Genomic DNA, 18,831 nt, shown 5'->3' on the forward strand with positions numbered 1-18,831 from the left:
GAGCATCGCACGCGAACTGCGAAGGTTGTGGGTTTGGTTCCCACTTGCGGCAAGTTGTTTTTTCATCCACTTCCATTAATTTATCATTTCTTCATTTCATTTATTAAGCACAAGTAATTTCCCCCATGTTGTCCTTGGTGTCAGTGTTTGTTGGCTTCTTATGATATGACTAATAAAAATCGGGCCCCTCGGTTAACCCCCTTTCTTCTCGTTTATATATATATATATATATATATATATATATATATATATATATATAGGTGCCCATCAGTTACTATTATTATTATTGTTATTACGTTACTACTAATATGCCTTTTTATAGACGTAGATTCTGTCGATAGGACTCCATCAAATTAAGTTTCACTAGCGTGTATCACGTGATTAGCAGCTCACGATGGTGGCCTGTGCCGTGCATTTATTCCCTAGAAAGTATTTCGCCGAGCCGTATTTTAACTGAGACGTTTGACATAAATGAAATATAGGCTGTAGAAATGTACAAAGAAAACTTTATTTCAATGTTGGAACACTCGTCGGTATACTGCACAGTACAGTTCCGTGACTTGTGTATAGGTTCACGTTATGGCAGAACACGTATAGGTTACACCAGTTAACTGTCATCGAACACATCATCGCGGACTGCGATGTATCGTTGAAGTCTTTGGAATATCTGTCGCAGTATTCATTTCACTGCTCCTAGCGTGCGGTTACTCATGCGGGCGGTCGCCGGGTACAGACGTCTTTCGTTGTCCGACAGCAGTGAAGTGTGCGGAAGCTCGCTGTGCGTCGCGCGGCAACGGATCATGAACTCGACGCATGTGTGTTGTCCGGCGGCAGCCGCGTGTGTGCGCTCCCCGCTTGTCAGGCCACACTGGACGGCAGCGGCTCGCCGGCCTGACCGTAGCAATAGCGCTTCTTCTTGGATCCCAGCCTGGCCGTACCGGAGGCTGCCGCGCCGGCACCGTCGGCGACGGTCGCGTGCCTAGCTGCCTTGCCCTTGGCCAGGGTCCGGTGCAGCGTCTCGAGCTCTCGGTTGAACAGCATCTTGTGGTTCTGGGCGAGCATGTACTCCCAGGCCTTGTAGGCCTCGGCCTCGTCCGCCTGCTCGTCGTCGATGTCGGTGGTGATGCGGAAGTGGACGCTCTTTCCGGGGCCCCCCGCGGCCACCGCCGCCGCCGCCTGCTGCAGGCCGATGGCGATGACGCAGGTGCCGCCGTCGCTGACGAGCGACGCGACGGCCTGGTTGAGCCGCTTGGCGGCCGCCATCGGGTTTGGCGCGTCCAGGGCCTCGGCGAGTGCCGCCTCGGGGGCCAGAGCGTCGCCCAGCGCGGCCGTCGATAGCACCACGAGTCGGTCGTCCGGGCGCAGCGTCACGTGTCGGATGCTGGGCGACGGCAGCTCGCACGGAGGCGGCCCTCGCGCCGTCGACGGCCACGACGAGCTGGCGTGCGTCTGGAAGCCCTCCTGCCAGTGACACAGTCAATGAGTCTAGGCGGCAACGCTTCTTGCCCGTCGTTGTGTGCAGAGATTTGCAGTCGAACAAGTTAAGGTCACCTTGTTCAACTGGAAATCTGTTGCAGAAAGATATATAATTGAACTAAGGTCTTTATTCAAGCAACACGCACGTACACACGCCCAAATCTCAGTTACCCTTTCTAACTTCAATGAGGCTGACGCCGACTGCGTGTTCACCTATGTTCGAGGGATTAATGGCAATCACCCAATTTATAGGTAAACTATAACTTTAAACGGTTACGCATGTAGACTGGAAGTAATTTTCATGCTGAATAACGCGAATGAGGCAGGTGATGAAGGCGTACCTCACCCCTACTATACTCCTTGTAAACGGAAAGTTTGTTTCATAAAAAGCTAGACTTTTCTCAAAGCTCTTTTTTTCTCTCTTTTGAAATCGTTCGTCGGTTGTGGCGGCACATGTCGGCCAGAACGGACAATTTTTCGTAAGGATTGCTTTTTAGGCTCAGCGCGGCTACTGCACTCTTCATGTCCAGCGCACTAGTTTTCTTGAATGTGGCCCATATAATACTACAACCAACGCTACATGCTCACTTTTGGGGATTTATACCAAGGTATCTCCATAAGTATATGGAAATTTGTTATACGAATATTGAATACTTCAAATGTACGTACAAATTATTCATTATATTATTTTGTCGACATATTCACCTTTCTTTTCAGCGTACATCATACAATGGCGCATGCGCCAACTTTGGTGTTCCATCGAGAAAGACAAATTTGTGCAGCGTGCCATGGGTCCGCATTTATAAAACCGTTCGTGCGCTAAAGAGCGATTCGTAACCATGTGAGCTGGCCAATCCATTCAATATTACCGAATGCGGCCAACCAATAGCAAGTAATTGTTACGCACGAAAATACATTTAGATTTACACGGCTGGGTTTATGTCTTCATCAGCACTCGGATCCTTCAAAGTCTCGTTCACCCGTTCAAACCCATGGCCACGGTGCTATGATCAAGGTCGTGAAATCTAGAATGCCAATCAAGCGTATTTCTTGAAGATTCATTTCAGTTTTTATTATTTTCTTGGATTGTGCGAATATTCGAAATTTCGAATACGAATCGAATATCATTAGCTATTTGATTCTTATTTCAATGCGTATTTCTATACGCTTGAATTTCAAATGCATGGTGTGCCTGGGTGCTTCAACGAATACAATCAGTTTGGCCGGCATTTCTAAAACACTCTCTCTCGTAGTGGACTGTCATAAACACGCTGAGAAAGCTCGCGTTCGAATTTTCCCTGTTTTGTTAAGTGCAAATTGGCAGAACTCCAGCGTTTCTTATGATGATAAGCGTGAGTGACGCATTGATGATACTTCATAGTGAAGTCCAGCGTTCACTATGGCGGCTCTATAAAGGACGCCTCAAACACGTTTCTGTAGTAGCTTTGCAAGAACTTATTCTCGTATGCTTTCCGACTGCTCGAGATACGTTTTGCTGGGCTCACACGGATTAAAAAATTTCCGGGGGTGTACTGACACCGAACACTCATCCCCCTCCCCCCCCCCCAACTTCCGCCTACTTACTGCATTTTTTCAGATAACACGCCCGCTCATAACTTTATTAAGTGGCAACGTGTATACAATTTTCTCAAACACCTACGCGCCTGGGATGCAGCTCTGACACCTTCAAAGGGTTTATTTAGGGCCGACGCTGAAGTTTTGCAAAATAACACGCCTTGAAAGGCTTGTTTAGGGCCGACGCCATGTGCAACTAACGAATTCAGAAGCAAGCGCTAGTAGATCTAAAGTTCGTCGAAGCATAAGACTCTTGCACCGCAGATTGCCTCGGGCCAGACCCGCGTGGCTCAAGTGTACTTGCCTGAACTGCTGCGTCCCAGTCGTCGGCGACGCATCGTGTGCTCTGGCCGCTGGCCTCAAAAAGAATCGTTGTCTGCTTGTCGGCGTGTGCCAGCAGGCACGTGGCCCCGCCACACTGCGCGACCGTCATCAGGTATGCAGCCCCGTCGGTGTCGTCCGCGCTTACGTCGGCCGGAGCGAGGTGGCAGAGCAGGATGTTCAGCTGGTGGCAGCACGCCTTGCTGCCCAGTGCCCTGCATAAACACGCGCAGCGAACTCTCGAGCCTAATGGGACCATCCTATCGGCAGGATTCCTCAGTTCTTTGCTCCCCCGGGGGCTGTTACCTCAAGCGCGTGGGGAGCCAAACATAGCGACAAAATGTTTACAGCCCCGAAAGATGCCTTGTAGTTCTGGTTTTACAGCGACATCTGTTGAGAGCATTCCCAGAAAAAAATATATGCCCTGTATGCTCCTGTTCGAGTTCATCATTTCGGTTCCATGTGCGCACGTGGCACCAAAGTGGTAGTAGCCGGTGCATGGCAGTCGGTGGAGAGGCTTTTGCTATTGCTCTAATTAATTTTGTTCTGACAAATGGCAACTCCATTTCTCAAGTTCTAGCACTGGACTGAGGCGACCCTTATTCGCGTGCGTGTGGTCCTCAAAGTGAGTCATGTCCCAGTGTCGCTTGGTTAAATTTGTTCAGCGAAGTATAACATACACCTAATTGTTTTTGTTTCACGACTGGAAAATGGAGATTCTGCGTAGCAAACATTAATAAAAAGTTGATTTAGCTTATCCCGATGCCACCAGGACATTATACAGCCGGAAATATCGGAGCTTGAACGCTTTGTGTCATCCAGATCAGACTGATGAGCGCTGCGACTGTTTACTTTTTCTTTAGCACCCGCTGGTGCCCTGAACGATAATGAAAGTAGGCGAGCAGGCTATATTGTAACAGTCTAGGGGAGTACGTGACGCCAAACGGTAACGCTAATTGGTTGGTGACTGGATGGACACCATCCATCATTCGAGTGTGGCGTTATGGACCAACAAGACCATATCGCCACCCTCGGCTAAATGGTTGAACTGCCCAACGTCAACGCTACTATGGCTGACACAATTCTCCGAAGACGGGCCTGTATAGTGAGACCACTACCTGTAGGTGGAGAGTATGATGTTTTGCAGGAAGGCTGCCGAAGATTCGGCTGAGCGTCGCTCCTGTCGTACGAGCTGTGCGACAGCCGCCTTTGCGGTGGAAAGCAACTGCCGCTGTGGGCTCTCCAAGATGGCCGCCAGCACCTCGGTGTGACCGCTCGGCTGAGTGCACTGGTTGATGTACAACCTGCGAGGGGCGGCACACAGTGGGCACATGTAGCACACGTTGCTAACGCATTCCTGCCGGCGTACGTGTTGGGATATTCCAGTTTGGGATCAGCTCAATCTAGTCGAAACCATTTGTAGTGTACAGTACAACATAAACAAAATCCAGCAGAACCTATCTCAATGAATGTCCGCGTTCATGCGATTAGCATTGAAGCAATGTAGCGACACACCGTATTGCCAACGCCGAAACGTGTATTCAGCAGGGCTCCTCTCTCGCGCTTCTTGCTACACACGCTGCGACATCTAGCGGCGCCGCCGTAAAATCCGCGCGTGGCGTGGGTTCAATTCCGCCGAGCGTCGGAGAAATCTAGAGGATCACTTTTGTCATTGTAGAGAGTGGCAAATAACCAGTGGCACATACGTAGTTACCCAAGTTAACGTCAAAGAGGTTTATTGAAGAGTGGCATACATTTGCTGGCACATACCCAGTGAACCAAGTTGGTATGAAAGAGATTCATTTAAGAGCAGAACAGACCGAGTGGCACACACTCGGCGGTCCACGTCTGCGTCAGAGAGGTTCATTAAAGAGCGATACATACTCAGTGCGACGCCGTGTGCCGCATGCCCAGTGCCCCATGTCGGCGTCAAAGAAAGAGCGGCACATAGCTGCACAGTGTCACATACTCGGTGATCCAAGTTGGTCTGGCGGTTGGTTTCGAAACACTGTTCCCTCAGCGCAACCGATCCGATGCGCTACCATTCACTCGACCGTGGACCACCCGGTAACCCAGGTTGGCGGGAAAGATGTTAGAGACCGACCGACTGTCAGTCTCCGGAAAGTACCTTAAGAATGCTAATCGCATTAAAAACGGCCCTTGAATAGAGCCGGGCACGCTTTTACATTCGTTAACCTGCAGTTATCTGCAAGCCTAGAGCGTTCAGGTAGCCTGGAATGCATCCAGACCACAAAGGCGCTCAGAAAAATAAAAATGAGCGCCTGCCAATCACACGAAAGCGTGCGATTGTAGTCAGCGTGCTGCAACTTTGTAAAAACGCGTAGTTGCATAGTTGCAACATCGACAGAAGCCACAGCGCCATGCGGGGCAAGAACTGTATGCCTGACGTTTATCAGACACATGGAACAAGGGTAACATTCTTTAAGTGAAATAATAAGGGTTATTTTAAAAAAAATTTGTCTATCGCTTCACAGCGCATTATAAAACTAGGAATGCCTCGAAGTAAACACTGTTATATTGCACTTAACAATATCACATTCACTTGAACTAACCCTCATTCACTGCACAACCACGAGGAATGCTTAGCGGCCATACTCTCCGCAAGTTTAGGCATGTAAAGTTTTTGAGATGACTATTGGGGGGAAAATGCAGTGAGGGTGGTGCTTCGCTCACTTAAATTATGGTCCTCTCTCAGGGCCAGATTTCAATATATACACGTAGACAAGACTTAATTCAACCTTGCACCAGCTGTTTTTGATGTGTTCCGCCCTCCTCTTCGCCTTATATCGGTCACCCACTCCATCCTCGGATGCTCGCTGAAATCTTCCTCAACATTGTCTGCTCTCTTGTTCTTTACCCGACCTCGACAACTACTGAGCTATGGCATGATATCATAACATCATAAAAACAATAACAACAAAGGAAAACATTTGCCATGTGCCGGAAGAGCAGCAGGTGACATCGTTTAGCGATCAAACGTTGCGGCGCTTCATTTAGTTTTATGGTACAATTTGTGGCATTCATTCGCAAGCAGAGCTAGTAATGTCCTCACTGGGGGGCATAATTTTGTTCGCTTTTGTCGTGGTGCCGGCTTACCTGGCTGGTCCTTTGAGGCTTTCCGAAAAGCCTGTCGTCCAGAAGGGGCTTTCAAGACAGCTTTGGCCAGGGCCGTTGGACTTGAAGGGCGGCGCCAAGCGACCGGAGAACTTGGTGTCCACAACGGACACATTTCTTCTGGAACTGAACGCAAGAGCGATATCACAGGCGACATAATATACGATAAACTGTTCTTTCGATACAAAACCACACAAGGCGTCGCCATGATGATGATCCTGCATTAGAGAGAGAATGGCGACATTGCCCTTCGTAATACGTCGTAACGGCTAGGCTTAAAGTGCTACTTCCAGGGCGAAGCAATATAAGGATTACCCTTTATAATGATTTGAACTTGGATTTGTCATTATTTAACGACATGCACAGCCTCTCATGAGCTCTAGGAAGTGTCGTCTCTTATTTCTCGTTAAGCAGAGAGCGTGGGAAACGAAACACGAAACGAAGCATCAGGAAGGCCGCAACGCATTGCAGCTGTCTCGAGATGTCGGTCATAACAGCCGCACACAACTCGCCCTCGTCGAGGTTGGTGCGCTTGCTTCTTGCCGGATAATACGAGCGTGACATCGCGTTTCCGGGTTTCTTTTTCCCCCATCCTCGAGAGAAAGTGCCACTCTGCGAGGAAAATTCGCACAGCACACAAACACGCGATTACGACGCGTCGTTAAGGTTGAAAAAAACGCACGTCCGGACCGGCTGGAACCGGGGAGTAACGCGCGTTGGCCGTCCCCAATCAACCCCGGCACGGCTCTCGCATCGCCGCCGCCGGCTGGCGTTCGGTACTTCCGCGCTGTGGCGAGCGACCGCGTGTGCGCGAACTAAATCGCGACCGGCTATAATAGGCAACGGCACAGTGTGTGTGCATTAGCGAAGCCATTCGCCGAGTCACTGTGCGGAGGGAGTGTGCATGCTCTTTTGTTTGCCGTGGGAAGTCGGAACACAGTCGTTGTGATAGATTACTTGGAAGGGCCGACCATAAAGACGCTGTTCCTGTATAACAGCGCGTATAGCGTGGACTTGGGCCGCTCATATCAATAGTGACTTTGACGGTGCAACTTCCAGTTGATCCCGAATTTGCACCCCTCCCACCATTTCTCTCTCTCTTCCTCGCTCATGTGCAAAAGCTTTTCTTAAACTGTATTTTTTTTTGCCCATAGTTCCATTTCGCTATACAGAGTTTATCCTGGCCCTTGCGCCACAAAACACTACATTCATCATTATATCGAGTTCATACACTGCCGCTCCTTCCAGGAACGCCGCCATGGAGACGAAGACGCCAACTTCAAAGGACTAATGACAGAAAAGTGTCTTGCTTTTTTTTTTCTTTGTTGGATAGGTGTCGACCCAATAATTACCCTCTGGATCCGCGAGAGCTCAACAAATAATTAATTATACACTTTTTAATGTGACCTAATGTGACCTGTTCACCTGATGTGGCAGTGTCGTGGTACGAGACGCCATAATAGACACGGAGCAGCGCAATGCGACAGGGACCAAAACTAAGAAAGACACATACACGTACCGCGCCGCTCCGTGTCTATTATGAATCCAAACCAACTAGCCCGGCAGCGTGCCCCAGGCGCCACTCGCGCGTACACACGACCGTGCTGGCGAAAACAGTCTCTTCAGCGTTCGAGGAGAACGAGGACTCCTGCGTCTCGGCGACACGATAATTCACCGCACCGGGCTGACTGGCGTGCTCTTGAGTTCGTGACACCGCGTGACCCCCACCTCCGCTTTCGGTGATGTGATATAACCTACTTTTTCACTTCCAAAGCCGCGCTGCACTTGTCACGCGTTTTAAACAGGTCGCATAAAATGTTCTGTAATTAATTACTTGTGGCGTCCTCGAGTAATTGTGGCGTCGTACCGTAAATATGAAGTCGATAGCTATATATGTCTAAAAAGCAAAATAAGGGGTACGTAAATTTTTTCTGTCAGTACTCTTTTAGGAAACGGCATATGTAATTATCGGCATTATGGTCCTCATACGGTATATGCGAGTCCTCGCGGCTGACGAAATAAACAAATCCGTGCGTTTCCTCGGCTACGGTAGAAAGTCGCACTATCGACCGAAAGGCGATGCATTGATAGCGATAGCAAAGTGTTAGACAACTGCAAGAAGTAAGGAATTCGTAGTTTCATCGACCGCATAAATTGCAGTAAACATTCGCTTACTAATTAAAATGACTAGCAAGGTACGTGTCACTTGCGCCCAGGCAAACATGAATAGATCTCACTCGATGACCACGAACATTCGTTCTCACAACACTGGCGTGATTAAGAGCGCAGGCAGAGGAGAGCGAAGGCTTCGTGCTGCCTCTCGCTTCACCGCGTTCCGGAAGCCTGAGACGGCCATGCGCAGGCACGGCCGGTCTCGAGGAGGAGACGCGCGCTCTCCTCCCCTAGAGCACGCTTGATCACGCGACCTCCAACATTGTGTGCGTGCGCGCGCGAAGACTGCACGCATCAAGCCACCATCCTTCTCGGCTCACCATCACGCACTTTTCCTCGCACCCACAGCACATAGCGCTCGGGGCGCGATGCGATCTTATTGCATTTTATAGTGGATATCACGGCGACGGCGACGACGAAAAATCGCCTGGAGTGTCTATATAATAATAACGCAATAAAAGACGTCCTTCATTCGGTCAATGTTGATCAGCGCGTGATCGAAGATTTTTGGTAAAATAGTATAATCAATCGAAGAATTCAAAGCTCGGAGAGTTGGCATCTATTCATATTCGTGCTTTGGGTTGGGCACGAAACACGCGGACACTCGCTCGTGACCTCTAGTCCTTTCCTTCGTCCATGTGTTTCGTGCGCAATCCAAAGTATGAATAATAACAGTCGTCGTAAGTTTTCTTCAATCTGCAACATTACGTGACATTCTGACGCTCGAGCTATCAAATCATATGCTCTGACAATGTACGGCTTAGGTTTTCACGTTGTATGTGTTCATAAAGCTTCTTACGCAAATGCCGTTCGCAATTGGTCGTGGCCGCGGAAATAATCTCGTTACGAGATTGACCGCGCTATCATGACGTAGTGGCTGGCTCCCGAACGCCGGGCAATAACGAAATGCACTTATGCAAGAACAGTTTTGTGAAAACGGACGCCGTTCTTGATGCTTTGGATGCTGATGCTCCTGTCCATGACTATTATGACCAGCTTTCTATAATCGATGCTGAAAACGTAAATCTCATTACAATATTATACTTCGAAAACTCGCATACACAAACGAAATGCGCGTCAGTATAGTGATATGTAAGGCTAAGTATACAATGTGTCCCAGATAACGTTAGCCAATCTGTTCAACGAAAAAGAAAAAGGATTGAAAAAACATGGTGCAAGATACAATTATAGGACCTACGGTGTTTGGTCTTAAATCGTATCTTGCACCGTGTTTTTTTTTAATCTTTTTTTTTTTTTTAGTTGAAATGCTTAGCTAACGTTAGCTGGGCCACTGTATAGTTGAAGCGCCTGCGTGTGTACACTTACCAGAGGACGTGGAACTCCTGCGTATCGACGAACAGCGCTTGATTGCACGAAATGTCTAGCTGTTGCAGACTTGGGGACACGAGTGACGAGAGGGTCACTTTGCTCAGCAGGTTGCACGACACGTCGAGCACCTGCAACGCCGCGTTGTTCGTGGAGTGATCGTTGAAGAATTCATCAACGACGACGTTAGAGCGTTGAGAGGAGGTAAAAAGGTTGTTCGGCCGTTTTACGCTCGTTGACGCAGTGTGGTGTTATGTAACTTTTCAATATACACTGATATTTTATCGTGTTTTCTTTCTTTTTGCTTTGAACGCTTCTCTAACGCCTACAAAATTTACTCTGAATACGATACTATAAATGTATTGCAAATGACGCCCAGGCGGACATCATCTGCAAGAGAAACCAAGGTAACCCATTCATTAATTAAACTAGTTATACAGTGATTAACTTCTTAGTACAAAATTTACGACACATGTTTATATTGGAAAGTTCAAGGGAATCGTCATAAAAGTTTAGTTACGTATTTCGACATTTAGAAATGAACATGCAGGCTTAAATAACTGGTGTCAAATTATCCTTTCATCAATTTCCCTGATTGTGCACGCGACACCACGAAGCGCGGCTCTCCGTCCAACCCCCGTGTAGTACAGAGCTGTGGGGTAAATTGAAGGCGCCGTCGCAGTCCCCTCTTCCTACAAGCTCATTCCGATTGGCGCTTTGCGAGACTTCCGATTCGACGCATGCTCAGTTCATCAGCATGGATGAGACACGCTTCATCGCGCGGTATGGTGAAGCTTCATTTTACGCCGCCCTACTACGTCACAGGGGGGTTGCACCACGAGCCGTGCTCCGCGGTATTTTATGTGCTCGCGCTATACATAACGTGACATTCATTGGACCCTTATGCACATATATAGGTATATGCAGCTGTGTTTAACGCAGGGCCGGCTTAATGTAACGATTGTTTTGGTACGATTTTGTTCCATCCTTACGTCCACATCTCCAGATTGACCGTTTCTGGCGCTAGCGTAGGAAGTGCGGCGCTGAGGCCAGTGAAGAAGTTGATAAAGGAATAAAATTGGAATAAAATCGCTACATTATTCCGGCCCAGTTTAGCGTATCTGCGCCATGTCTGCACTGTGGTGTAGCCGGTAGTTCTCCTTGCACTGAAAGGTGGGCGTTATGGACTCACCTTGAGAGAGCGGTTGTGCTCAAAATTTGGCAATGTGTCGAGTAGGTTGCAGTTGAGGAGCAGGGCTTCGAGTCCGGGAAGGGAAGCCAGGGAGTCTGGAAGCCGCTGCAGCGCGTTGCCCGTCAACACCAGGTCGCGCAGGCTTTCCAGCTCGGATATCCTGCAGGATACCTTCTTTCACGTTCGATCGGCATTTCGTACGCGGGAGAGAATGACACCATGTGACATGCAGACGTCCACATTTATGCACCGAGCGCTCAAGGATTGCGCTGCAGAACAAAAAAAGCAGCAATACGGCAACAGTTGCGAGGTTCCATGTATGTGTGTGTGTGTGTGTGTGTGTGTGTGTGTGTGTGTGTGTGTGTGTGTGTGTGTGTGTGTGTGTGTGTGTGTGTGTGTGTGTATGTATGTATGTATGTATGTATGTATGTATGTATGTACATGCGTGGTTGAATGCTGTGTGACTCACGTGTCCGTGTGTCTGCCGCTGCTCTGAGCATTTCATCTCAAACCGAGCAGAAATGCAAAGATATCGATTTCTTGGCTTCACCGCGCATCGCTCAACCGCTCTAGAAAGAAATGTGGACGTTTGTATGGAGGTGCTAAAGTATCTCGAAAAACCCTTGATTCGCGCATGTAAAACGTCACGACTGTACCGTTCTCACGAATCCCTGTTTTGTTCCTCATTCAGTTGTACAGAAGCTCTTGTTTCTTGCAGAGTTAACTTGTACACCCCTCCCCCCTTCCACAACGCCTTTTTTCTCTTTTTTTAACGTGTTGAAACGGTACGAACGCCGTGTGCCCAGTTGTTATCTCGCATGAAACCATGTGCTCTGAGGATGGGGACCGGCGTGTCTCTTGGCATGCACATGATCTGTAGTTCTTCGGTGGACGTACCTGGCAGGAACGGTGTGGAGTTGGTTGTACGCCAGCTGGAGTACCTTGAGGCCAGGGCATGCCAAAACCAGAGGCCAGACCTGCTCGTCCGTGAGGCCTGTCCGTGTGAGCAGAAGCCAGCGCAGCGGGAAACTCGCCTGGTCGGGCCGCGCCAGCGACGACAGCTCGTTGTACGACGCGTTCAGCCACTGAAGCCTGCGCGTGCATCGGAACCGCTTAGTGAACGTCTCCGACGGGCGCGGCGCTTAAGTTATTCACATAGTTACTGTAAAAGCCCACAGGACAACATACCGTAACTCTAGTCACTCGCTGGTTGCTACACTGCACTCGTAAAAGCGGCGCTTCGGTAGCACAGACTCTATGCTTCAGGCTTCCATGTCGGTTGTACATATATTATCTGCGCGTCGGTTTTACATTGTTTTCATGAAGTTTTGGTGCTTATAATGGCACCTGACAAGCCCTCATACCTTTGTCTTCAGCCAGCGAGAACAGCAACTTCAGCCTGTCTTTAAAAAAAGTGGTTATCGATGCACTAAAATGGGTTATAGTATGTACGACGTACAAATTTGTAGTAGTAAAGAAATCCCAGGAGCCATGGACAAACTGGATTATCTTGCTGCATGAGCATGAGTTGTTACGTCTACTATATGTACAGTCGCGAGGGAAGGTTGGGAGACCACAGCATCAGCAAAAAATTTAGATGTATTCAAGCGTAGCTCCGCGGCCTGGAATTGGTTTAATACATTGTATTGGTCAACACACGTGCACGTAGGCGTGCGCCCTTTATTTCAATCGGAATGCACCCCCCCCAGTCTGCGAAAAAATAAAATATAATCGCGGCACCTTTGGTCCTCAAACTTTTCCTCGCGTCTGTACACTTGGAGAATGATCGCAGCTATGCAGCTTTCATTTGCAGACTTCTCGTCAATGTTACGAAAAAAGTTCACCTTTTTTATTATTAATAGTATTTTTACGCGACCTCCGTGGATTTATGGTCAATCAACCAGAATTGTGAAGGTGTCAATAATGCGAAATTCATTTAACAGTAATCCATATATCGGCGGTGTTGGCTGACTCGGTGTAGTCTTTCGGTATTCCCGAGATAACCGGACTAAACTTCTTTGCTATTACGTATATTATAGGAGAGAGAGAGAGAGAGAGAGAGAAAACATTTATTTCCAATGAGGTGGGGTGACTTCCTCGTAGGTAGTCCTTGGTTCCGTAGGGAGTCCTTAGTGGGAAGCCCTTAGTTCAGGGCCCCATTGGCTCGCACCACTCGGCGTGCCTGCTGGATCCACTTAACTACATTACAGGACATTCATCATTATCATCTGTCTATTGACCTTCATACGGCACATACCTGTATGCGTGGCGGAGCAGGTTCGGTGGCAAGGCAGTGAGACAGTTGTGCTGTAGGTCAAGATGGCGGATGTGACACTGTGCTGTGATGCTTTCAGGGAAGCTGGCGATGCTGTTGTGATTAAGTCGCACTGTGTCCAGCTGAGACAATGTCGGACTGAACAGACTGGAAGAGGCACAAGGCATTTTATCAGCTAACAGGGGTCAGAATTCACGGAGTCCAATCGCGAGAGTCTATAGTTAGAACGGACCTCACAAAATGGCGATATGGTGCATGTTAGAGAGGCGTTGGTTATCGACGAATAGTTCTTACGCTCGCAAAGCTTAGCGAATTCAGCCCTAGAATACGTGGGCCCATGGCTGGATTTACAAAGTCGGTAGTGCCGAAGAAGAGCTTGCAAAAAACGCGAACGAACCAGTCACGATAGCCATACAAGACGACAACCAACGGACAATGACACGTAGTTCTCAAGAAGTAAAGGCTTTATGAGTTCCGTCCCTGATTTGTTGCTTGTTATCTTCACACGATTGACCGGATTGCTGGTCCACTCCGCGGACGAGCGTGACATGGCTGAATGTTATCGAATCACGCTGCACTCTGCAGCTCATCCACGTCTCGCTCACCCCGTCGTGTGACTCTAGCTTCACACGAAGCAACAGTACAGTTCAGAATCATTCATTAAATGGTGTGTCGCACTGCGTCTTGCCAGGTGAACTTGTGCGATATGTTACATGAGTTGGGCGTTTTAAGAACATCTCACTTGGAGGCAGTAGTCCAAAGCGCATGACGTGTGGCGAAGCTGAGGCGATTCATTAAAAAAATGGCGGGAGCGAATTCGCAAAGTTTTACGTTGGCAATAACTGCTCGCCGTTGGCTGGCCACCTTCGCTTTTATGTCGGCTATTACAATTGACTGATGTATGTTCTAACGAACCGCTCTACCGTACGAACACCTTTGTGAATACTGCCCTGGACCCGCAATCGCAAACCACTTAGCAGCATTATAGCACTCGAGTGTAAGATTACGGACGCCAACGTCTAGTGATAGCGAATGTATTACTTGGGAAAGCAGCGGAACATGCAGTTAGTACGAATGAAGATCTTAGTGAATTGGTGCGGTGATGTCAAACAACCAGTGAAGCCCTGGTTGTCTGTATGGTGGCGGTTATACTGAAAGCAGCGCAGAGGCCCATGCAAGTTATTTTCATTTCTAAGTTTCACTCGCTCTATTTTTATTTTCTCTCAGCGAAAGTAGTGACCCGTTCATTTTCTTTTTCACATTGGGCGCAAAGCGCTAATTAAACCTAAGTTTTATCCATCAGAATTAACAGCTAGCTTCCAATACTCTGTTGCATGCTCACCTGGCGGGAACGGAAGTGAGGCAGTTGTGACCTAGGTCCAAATGCTGGGCGCTGCGTGCCTGGGGAACCCAGTGGGGCACTTGCACAAGTTGGTTCCTGCGGGAGCGTGCATTGAATACGTACATTGAACACGTGCATTGAATCCAGTCGCACGGACCGACGTCGCTCATGGAAAGTGGGTAGGCTATGGCTTATGCTATAGCGTTGTGCTCTTCAATGCAAGCACCATGGTGCGTACGTGTTTGACGTTACCGAAGGTATTTCATTCGAGCAATGTGCTATCATCGACAACCCTCTAGCAGCACTATAAAGGGCCTGACCCACTTTGAACCACAGCGTTGACTCAACGGGTTGTCCACCCATGGTGGCCTGCATCAGGATTGGCTGTAATTTGCTCTTATCAACAATTCTAGCCTAAGAGCGCTTCTTGAGTACGGGCCCTGGGTCCGTAAGAGCAGATGCCAGACGACCACATGCAATGTTGGACATATGATTAGTGAAGGCGACCCGCCGAATGGCAGCAAGCACTAACGACGAAAAGCTGTGTAAATTCTGCTACTGAATCGTTGACCAACAATGTCAATCTTCATGTTATTTGGTTCATGGTTTGTGCATTTGTTCAAGCAGCAAAAAGGCATGCAATCACTACACAATAGCACGAAACAAAGCTCCTGTGCTGAAGGGCTCTGTAACCTGGTGCGGGACCATGGGGCTGAATTCACAAAGCTTTTCTTTCGTAAGTGCTCTTTGCCATTAATCGTCCGCCTTCGCTAATAGTATGTCCTGCATCAGGATTGGCTGGAATTGCGTCTTACGACCAATTCTAGCGTAAGAGGTTTTTGGGAATACGGCTGCTGCCGTTTGAAACGGATGTGACATCTGGAAGATTGATAATCGTGCAGGAAATATGGAATAACAAGGGTGTACCTCAGTCTGGTGCTGAAGCGTCCCTTGTTTCCCACATTTCCTGCTTCAAGCATAATAATCCATTAATGACATAAAACATGCGGGAATCAACATCGCTCTGTCGCCGTCGGCCGAAGTTGATAGTTTTTTTTTTATTTCCATAGAATGTCGAATAGAATGCGGTGGGTGCGTGTTAAAGTTTCCTTCCTCGCAAGATGTTTTACGTATTAGTATATAATTAAACGATGAGCAAAACGTGAACAAGGTGAATGCAGGAGCCAACGTTTCGACAAGTGGACTTGTCTTCTTCAAGTCCACTTGTCGAAACGTTGGCTCCTGCATTCACCTTGTTCACGTTTTGCTCATCGTCTTGAATTGCCATCTCCCGCATTCCCCGTCTTTTCTCTATATAATTAAACGTATTATACTCACGTTGACAGATCGATATAGCTTAGTACGTTGCATGGTAGCGTGATGTCGACATTCTGTAGACCTGTAGGAATATAAAACGTTAATTTTTTTTTTTGCGCACCTTTGGGTGCAAAGTATACAACGAGCAACTGGCTTGCGTCATCACAGTACCTTCATCTAACTCCATGACAGAAAAAAACATTATGGGGTTTTACGTGCCAAAACCACTTTCTGATTATGAGGCACGCCGTAGTGGAGGACTTCGGAAATTTCGACCACCTGGGGTTCTTTAACGTTCACCTAAATCTAAGTACACGGGTGTTTTCGCCCCCATCGAAATGCGGCCGCCGTGGACGGGATTCGATCCCGCGACCTCGTGCTCAGCAGCCCAACACCATAGCCACTGAGCAACCACGGTGGGTCTCCATGACAGAAACTCAAGCTACTAGATTCTACTACCTCTGCGCGATGCATTAGTGCGCTTTTCCCTCGCGACTAGCGATAATGTCAACATACTTGAGAGTGAACTTGCTGTTTTGAATATATTATATTTTTAATACGCGCGATATGCTAATTGTGGCACTCTCCTCCTCCGCACACACGCGAGCGCTCGGTGCATCGTGCGTGTGTGTGTGTGGGCGTGTGTGAAGACATACAGGCACGAAGGCTTCGATAATGTGCTTACAAACTGCGTTTAAGCTTGCTATGCTTAGTGGGGCAAGGAATATCTTGCTTAAATGCTTTCTTTAGCTATATATACCATATGATTCTCGTGTGCACTACCTACATACTTATGTCGGCAGTTCCTTGCTGCACATCAGAAAAGTTGGCTGGCCCTCTTTTTGTTGCAATATTATGCTTAGGCTGGTTGATATACATAGTTATAATAGATGTAAATGCATGGTTAAAATACAGGCTGCCTCTTTCTCTCGCCTTTACATAATTTATAACTTTGGTATTTTTTTATGGCTTTCATTGATCGAATAAGGCTTACAGTTATGACTAGAGGAGAGCGTTTCGAGACGAGCTCCGGGCAGATTCAGCTCATGTAGGCAGTTCCGTGAACAGTCCAGGTGGCGAAGGCGGTTTGTTGTCGGTAGCCGCAGTTCTTCGATTCTGTTCCAACTCACGTCCAAGGATTGCAGGTTCTGGAGGAAAACCCAACAAAATTTTGTCTTCATCATTCACAACTTAACGTGCCATTCTTTTCTTCTCTTTTTTTTTCCCTACAAAGCTCGTCCCGCGAACGGCGGTATCAGTGAAACCCGTTGAACAAGCGAGACACTTGTGAGAAATTATTAAAAATAAAAGGTTAAAAATGTACCTAAATATTGCTATTTGAAAATTTTCCGCTACAGTGCAGTGTTTGTATATTTCATACTTTATCTTGATGCTCAGGAAACGTCGACATGTATAGGGTGTTGCTGCCAAAAAAGCGCAAATGTGCCCACTGGAGCCTGCAAGGGGCGGAGGGAGTTGTGGCGAATTGTTCCTTGAAAATAAATAAAAACGGCAGTGCCATTATATTTGCACGCTCATGTTTAATTTGTTGTTCCTATAGTGCTGGCGAATCGTTTATGAACGGTCATAAACCTCATATCACGATAATTTTGCGAAATTTCACAGCTGTACAATATAGTGTAACTTTTTCGTTTACATATATTTTGTGCCGTCTCTTGAAATACGTCATCGGTCTGGCTTATTTTATGCAAGAATGAGCAGTGAAAGTGAAACTGACTGTGGAGCAGTCGCACACATAACCGGAAACTTATTTTAGGCACTTTAGAGACATTAGGCGGAAACAGCGAAATATTTAAAACAGCGACTGTTACCTACATACATTGTACGCTTATTTCAGAATGAAGTATGTGTGACTATCATACGACCTTCTGCACAAAGTGGCCTGTAGCACGGACGTGTGAAGCAGGCATATCCTGATGAATGTTTAGTTAAGAAAGTCTATCCTCACCGTTAAAAAAGAATATTTGTAGAAAATACTAAGTTACGTCGTTTCGCCGCACCACTTAAAGTCACAGTTTGGTACGAGGTACGTTGGAGTGCGAGCTCCAGATTAAATTTGACCACTTGTGGTTCCTAAAGATCGGTGGCGTAGCTAGGGGTTGGCACACCGGGCATGTGTCCCTCCACTTTTCGCGAAGTATTTATGTTAATATGCTGCCTGCCCAGCTCTCCCATTCCGCCCCTCCCTGTTCCCGGTCAAATGCGCCGTCCCCCCCCCCCCAAAAAAAAAAAAAATCTGGCTACGCCACTGCTAACCACGCACCAGATTTCCGGTTACGTCACTGCTGAATATGCACGGAAATCTCAGTTCGCGAGCGTTTTCGCATTCCACTCCCATCGGAATTAAACCACCGCTGCCGTCAATTGAACTATCATCCTATTCAGAACAGAAAAAAGAAAGAAGGGGATACCTACGTAAAAGGCATGCAAAAGCTTTTCACACATACCTCTAGGTTTATAGTAGCCTTAATTTGTAAAAGCAACTGAGAAGCTCAGTGAAACAGCCTCATTGCCTGTCTGTTTAGCGGTTTGCGAAAGACAATGCCCTCCCTTGGAAACCGCGCTTTTTTTCCAGCTCACGGCCGCTAGGGACGCCGGTTGTTCGTGTTCGTAATTCCTGGACTTTAACAACCTTTGACAAATAATAGCAATAGGCATACGTTATTAGCTCTTACTACC

At 47.7% G+C, this 18,831-nt stretch overlaps 1 protein-coding gene across 1 annotated transcript in view; it reads right to left on the reverse strand.

Annotated features, from left to right (window-relative positions):
- Positions 1-489: 489 nt before the first annotated feature.
- The window catches only part of LOC142560165 (PH domain leucine-rich repeat-containing protein phosphatase 2-like), a 58,290-nt gene continuing 39,948 nt past the window's right edge, over positions 490-18,831 (reverse strand). Inside the window, exons 3-13 of the mRNA XM_075672048.1 lie at positions 17,126-17,279; positions 16,153-16,213; positions 14,815-14,910; positions 13,455-13,619; positions 12,095-12,289; positions 11,198-11,357; positions 10,006-10,136; positions 6,490-6,633; positions 4,491-4,676; positions 3,356-3,587; positions 490-1,461 (exon numbers count right to left, since the gene is read on the reverse strand). Coding sequence (XP_075528163.1) covers positions 859-1,461; positions 3,356-3,587; positions 4,491-4,676; positions 6,490-6,633; positions 10,006-10,136; positions 11,198-11,357; positions 12,095-12,289; positions 13,455-13,619; positions 14,815-14,910; positions 16,153-16,213; positions 17,126-17,279 — 2,127 coding nt within the window. The 3' untranslated portion in view covers positions 490-858. The remainder of the gene's footprint in view (positions 1,462-3,355; positions 3,588-4,490; positions 4,677-6,489; positions 6,634-10,005; positions 10,137-11,197; positions 11,358-12,094; positions 12,290-13,454; positions 13,620-14,814; positions 14,911-16,152; positions 16,214-17,125; positions 17,280-18,831) is intronic.

This window comes from Dermacentor variabilis, chromosome 1, assembly GCF_050947875.1.
Source record: "Dermacentor variabilis isolate Ectoservices chromosome 1, ASM5094787v1, whole genome shotgun sequence".
Classification (NCBI taxonomy): domain Eukaryota; kingdom Metazoa; phylum Arthropoda; class Arachnida; order Ixodida; family Ixodidae; genus Dermacentor; species Dermacentor variabilis.